Below are 5,899 nucleotides of genomic sequence, written 5' to 3' on the forward strand. Positions count from 1 at the left end.
GTCAGCAGCTAAAAGCTCAGTTTTCTATTAGAGGAATATTGCAGATAGCTGCATAGGACCAGCTTTCCCTGGCAGCAGAAATGAGGCAGCACAGAAGGGACAGTGTTGGAAGATAAGATTTCTAGAAAAACCTGACAGTTTTGAAATGAAATGTCAACCAATATGGATAATGCAGTCCTAACACTGGAATGGTGAAGAGGTGTCAGCCCCGAAGTCTGTTGAGCACTGTCGTTTCTTCAGCGACTATCGTGGCAGTGGAGACGTTGAAATAAGTTGGCCTCTCTTGTGTTTAGCTGTTGCCTGTTATAATGGGTGGTTCTGTACTGTGCATGCAAATCTCACTGAGGGCTGATTAAATTTTCTATCAGGCCTTTTGTCAGACTCTTTAATGCAATAGAGGGGTTCATATTCAGCCGCTGGAAGGGAAATGAGCTTTGGCATTTTGTTCTCAGAAATGTAGTGCATGCAGTTTTTTTGAAATTTGCCTGTTATTAAACGTAGCATTCAATTAAACTTACACATTAGAATTTGTTTTGAAATATCTGATACATAGAAAATTGTGAAAGACTGCAGAAAAAAACCTGATACATGCAATACGATTCTTGGACTTTCTTTGGTGTAGTTCCACACATCTGTAACCACCAGCCTGGGTAATTAGTTAAAGAGTATAACCAGGCAGCGATAGGGCAGAGGTGACCTCTTTGTGCCCCTTACTTAATAGGGGCATGTATGCACTGCTGAGCTCTTGACTTGTATTGCTTCTGTAGACAACTACAGTTTAAGGCAAAGTGAACTCCCTTCTTCTTGACAGGGTTTCTACTTCTAGATACTAAGTTACCTGTGACTAGGTTCATTGCTTACTAATGTGTTACATTGTTTCGTTACTGTGTCATAACCCCACTGGTGAGATCTTTGCTGTCAGTGAGCTGGTACTCTATGGAGATAGCCTCAGAAAACTGGAAAAATACCTTAATGTTCAGTTTGCAGTGGGGAAATATAGGCATTTCTTGTGTTTACTGCTCCTAGAAACAGGGGTGTTGAAACCTGTACCTCTGCATGCTGAAGGTAACTAGGAGCACTTTCCAGTTAAATTCCACAGAACATGAACAGAACTGTTCTGGTCCAGGCAGTAGCCAAAGACTTATATAAAAAAATCCTTTTAAGTCCTGACCAAGAATTACTGATTTGTTTGGTTTCAGTCATGTGTAATTCTTTTGATTACTTTAGGACTGCTTAGGGGTGGAAACATCATTGGGATTTTAGGTCAAAAGAACAAATGAAAGTGAATTGTATGAAGTGCTGCATGCTTTTTTCCTGAAGTTTTTTATTTGTAAATGCTGGTTTGTGTTTGTCAGGGTGCTAAAAAAAGTAAAGCTGATCAACACAATGTAACATTTTTTAACAGAAATTCTGATTTTGCTTTTTTTGCAGTTGTCCGTGAATGAACTTGGCTGAATATGGATCCAGGTGGTGGAAGTCTTGGGTTGCAAACACAAGAATCCAAAATGCCTCACACTATGATTATGCAGGATTTCGGTAAACATTTTTACTATTAAAAAATTATTAATAAAATCAAGACTATTTTTCAGGAGTTTGCTAAATGTTTATAAATACAGAGATGTTGAGCTGGCTAATATAATGCTATTTACATGACTTTTTTGAGACAGTAAAAATTTAAGGTGGCATATAATATGTTATTGTAGACTTTGGTTGCTGATCTTGAAATAGTCACTTATTCCAAAATATTGAAGTAATTTGGGGGGGAGGGTGTGGAAGGAAGTTGAATCTGAGGCCCAAAGTGCTCTAGATGAGACATAAGATGTTACCTGGAGTTCACTGGTTTTGTGAGGTGTGTGCTTCTGCTTGAAATCATGAAATCACCTTGACTAGTTGTTACATCTCCAACATACAGGAGAGGTAAATAACATTCAGTAGAGGATGTAACCAGCATTCAGGCTTCTATGTGCTTACCTTGATTACCGTCTCCTTTAGGGTATTGCAGTAAATGTGGTGGAAGATAATGTCTTTGTGTGAGAACAGATAACATTATGTAGACAACAGTTTACAAATTTAGCTAAATCTGCATGTTCACATGTGCTTAGAAGTCTTCTGTAAAGAACATCAGTGCTGGGACTGTGCTGATGTAAGAAAATTTGATTCAAAGTTATTTTCCTAATTAAGCAATGCTGAATAACCTCAGCAATTCTGAAGGTTTAGAAAAAGGACAGGAAGAAATCCCCACTCTTCTCTTTGTGGATCTTCATTTCTGCATTCTGACAGGAGATGACAGTCCTTCTCAGTACTTGAGGAGGACCATGTCTTTGTTCTAAAATGAATTAACATCCCTCAGAGTGTACCAAAATAACTGCATTTGCAGTACAGTGCTGAATAATTTTTTTTCATTCTGATAAGAACCATTTTCTTGCATGTTTTATTCATTAAGATTAAAACTTCTATTTATGTGTATGTCAAAATAATTCACTGTGCATTCTTTTTTATGTATAGAAAAGTAGTGTGTAAATCTGACTGGCCAGTCAAGTCTGTTAATGAAAAACAGGTTTCTGCTTGGAGCCATGCCTTGCAATGTGTCCAGTTGTTGGAAATTTTATTACAAATATTGCATACAGCTGAGTATTTTTTTTTATTAAGGCCCATGCAGTCTAAAGGATGAGAGTCCTTGTATTGTAACAGCAATTAATGTACTGTCACCACACTTCCAGTGTCATGCAAGAATTCTGTGAAGGTTCAGATTGCTACTGTAACCAAGTATTTTCTAACTGGGATTGAAAAAAAAAAAAAGGATGAAATCACAGACTGGCCTGTCATTTTTAACATATCAGTGTTGTAGAACCTAAACTTGGGACAAACTTCATATTATGTCTAAAAGAAGTACATGTTTTTATTTGTCTTAATTTAAAGAATACAGGTTGCTTTGGTTAGTCTTTATCAGGTAAAAAGCAAATTGTGGATTGTTGAAGGCTAACAGATTTATACATCTGTGTTTAACTTCTCTATATAGTTATTCCACAGATAAACTAATTGCTAATGCAATAACCTTAACACTTTTCTCCTCATTCATGATTGTTTCATAGTGGCTGGAATGGCTGGCACTGCTCATATTGATGGAGACCATATTGTTGTATCAGTTCCCGAAGCTGTCCTAGTTTCTGATGTTGTTACCGATGATGGAATAACTCTTGATCATGGCTTAGCAGCTGAAGTTGTCCAAGGACCTGACATCATCACTGAAACTGATGTTGTAACAGAAGGTGTAATTGTTCCCGATTCTGTTTTGGAAGCTGATGTTGCTATTGAAGAAGCTTTAGATACCAGTGATCATGTTTTGACTTCAGATCTAATAACAGAAACTGTTAGAGTTCCCGATCAGGTTTTTGTGGCTGACCTTGTAACGGGTCCTGATGGACATTTGGAGCATGTGGTGCAAGACTCTGTGTCAGGAGCCAACTCACCAACAATGGTTTCAGAAGAAGTTCTCGTAACGAACTCAGATTCTGAAGCAGTCATTCAGGCAGCTGGTACTGTTCCTGGCTCCACAGTGACTATAAAAACAGAAGACGATGATGATGGCAAGAGCACATCTGAGGACTACTTAATGATATCTTGTAAGTTAAACAAAGGTAGATATGAACAGGAGATTATCTGAAGTGGTCTGGTGGGGAGAAGTTCCTCTAACTGGTTCTTGCTGCATTGTGTACTGGAACTCTCAAATAATAGTCGGTTGCCCAGTTAATTCTTGATGTCTGGATTTGGGTTTTTTTGATGAAAAATTCATTATCCCTGATACTGCAAGAAAAAGAATGACATTCGTACTGTTGAGTGAATGTGTGTGTCTGTTTGCGTTTCTTAAACTAGGTATTCCTGAAAAATAAGACAAACACATTGGAAAGTTAAACATTCCACATGTTTTTAGTATAATACAGGGTTTTTTTTAAATACGCAGGTATATTACTGTGTTATATGGATTGTTGTAAAAATAATGTGTTGGGTTTAATCAGTACAATCCAACAAAGAAGTCAGTATTTAAGATATTTGACACATAGTTTTCTCTTATGTGCCCACAAAATATTTGTTTAGCTGTATTAAAAGTCAGAATGGGCATTTTATTGCATATTGTGGTGTTGTGGACTGAACTTGACATTAAGGGGTTGTGTGTATTAACTGATTGGCTCTGCAACACTGGGAAGTAGCTGCCCATTTCACTTTCCGTGCAGCACTCAACTCTGAGGAAACTGTATGGTTTTATACTATGTGTTGAATGAGATCTGCTGAAAGGGCCTTAGGTGTACTATGTTTCTTCAGTCATTAAGTTATACACAAGGGTTTTATTGTCACACAAATTTGATAAAATGCATGATAGTTGCTTTTAGATTTTTGACTTCTGCAAATGAGTTATTGAAATGTGAGTAGGTCAAACCAGAGTTTATTTAGTCAGAAGCACTATGTTAAAAAAATGGCAGTGCCAAGTGTGTCAAGGTGTCAGTCCGTTCACAGCAAGCTGCATTTAATACAATTTTCAAGACAGAGGACGTGACTGATTGGTGATTATAATGATCTCGGTATTTCCTATCATGTATGTCCCTTATGCAAAATATAGTTTTCATGTTTCTTGTTCGACATGGGATGGACAGCAAATACTTTTTGTCATTCTATCATTACTGTAATGCCATATGTCACTAACAGAAGTAAAAATGGGCTTCTTTTTGAAAAAGAACCAAAAAGCCATCAGTCTAAAAGCAAATTATACCTACAACAGAAATAATCTTGTGTGTTTGTAAATAAAGGAACACCATTTTTACAGTCAGTTGTTTCACTGAAAACATTCCTCCTTTCTGACAGAGTACTTACGATGAGTTGTATTCTGTAACTGCGGTATTTCCAACTGCACCTTTGTAATTGTAAGTAAAGTCATCTTTGGAATTCCTTCTAAGATAGATAAGTGTGATTGATAATGATGACCACTGTACTTAGACAAGAGCATCTTAAATGTTCAGTAACAGTCACCTGGTAACTCCAGCTGTGTCTGGTACATTTATAGTTTTGTCAGGTGTTCTCCAGCTTGCCAGTGGCTTTTGGAGTGTTTCAAAGCCAGTTTGAGACCTAGTTTTCAGCAAATTAGATTTATATATTTATCTTATCATGATGTGCCTGAATACTCACAGTTGGAAGCTATATTATTAGTTTAGAATTTTAAATAGTCATTTTAGATAAATTGAGGCAGTCACAGAATCGCAGAATCGTTTGGGTTGGAAAAGACCTTTAAGATCAGCAAGGCCAGCCATTAACCCAGCACTTACCAAGTCCACCACTAAACCATGTCCCTAAGTGCTACAACTACAAATTTAAGTACCTCCAGAGATGATGACTCCACCACTTCCCTGGGCAGATTGTTCCAAAGCCTGACAACCCTTTTGGCAGAGACATTTTTCCTAATATCCAATTTAAACCTTCCCTGGCACAACTTGAGGCCGTTGCCTCTTGTTCTGTCACTTTTTACTTGGGAGACCAACCCCCATCTCAGTCAGGTAGTTGTAGGTGATCCCCACAATCCTCCTTTTCTCTAGACTATACACTCCAGTTCCCTCAGACATTCCACATCAGACTTACTCTCCAGACCTTCCACCAGCTTTGTTGCCCTTCTCTGGACCTGCTCCAGCACTTCAATGTCTGTCTTGTAGAAAGAGACCCAAAACTGAGCCCAGGAGTTGAGGTGCAACCTCACCAGTGTCAAGAACAGGGGGACAATCCCTGCCCTGATCCTGCTGGCCACACTAGTGCTAGTACAAGACAGGATGCCACTGGCTTTCTTGGCCACCTGGGCACAAGCTGTCTCAGCCAACACCCCCAGGTCTTTTTCCACTGGACAGCTTTCCAGCCCCTC

General features: G+C 38.4%; 1 protein-coding gene across 2 annotated transcripts in view; it reads left to right on the forward strand.

Moving 5' to 3' along the window:
- Window positions 1–1,457: 1,457 nt before the first annotated feature.
- ZNF711 (zinc finger protein 711) overlaps window positions 1,458–5,899 on the forward strand; it is a 16,898-nt gene continuing 12,456 nt past the window's right edge. For both annotated transcript variants that reach the window (XM_010017006.1, XM_010017007.1), the window contains exons 1-2: window positions 1,458–1,536; window positions 3,093–3,623. In XM_010017006.1, the coding sequence (XP_010015308.1) occupies window positions 1,458–1,536; window positions 3,093–3,623 (610 nt within the window). The remainder of the gene's footprint in view (window positions 1,537–3,092; window positions 3,624–5,899) is intronic.

Source organism: Nestor notabilis, unplaced genomic scaffold, assembly GCF_000696875.1.
Source record: "Nestor notabilis isolate BGI_N333 unplaced genomic scaffold, ASM69687v1 scaffold26426, whole genome shotgun sequence".
Lineage (NCBI taxonomy): Eukaryota > Metazoa > Chordata > Aves > Psittaciformes > Psittacidae > Nestor > Nestor notabilis.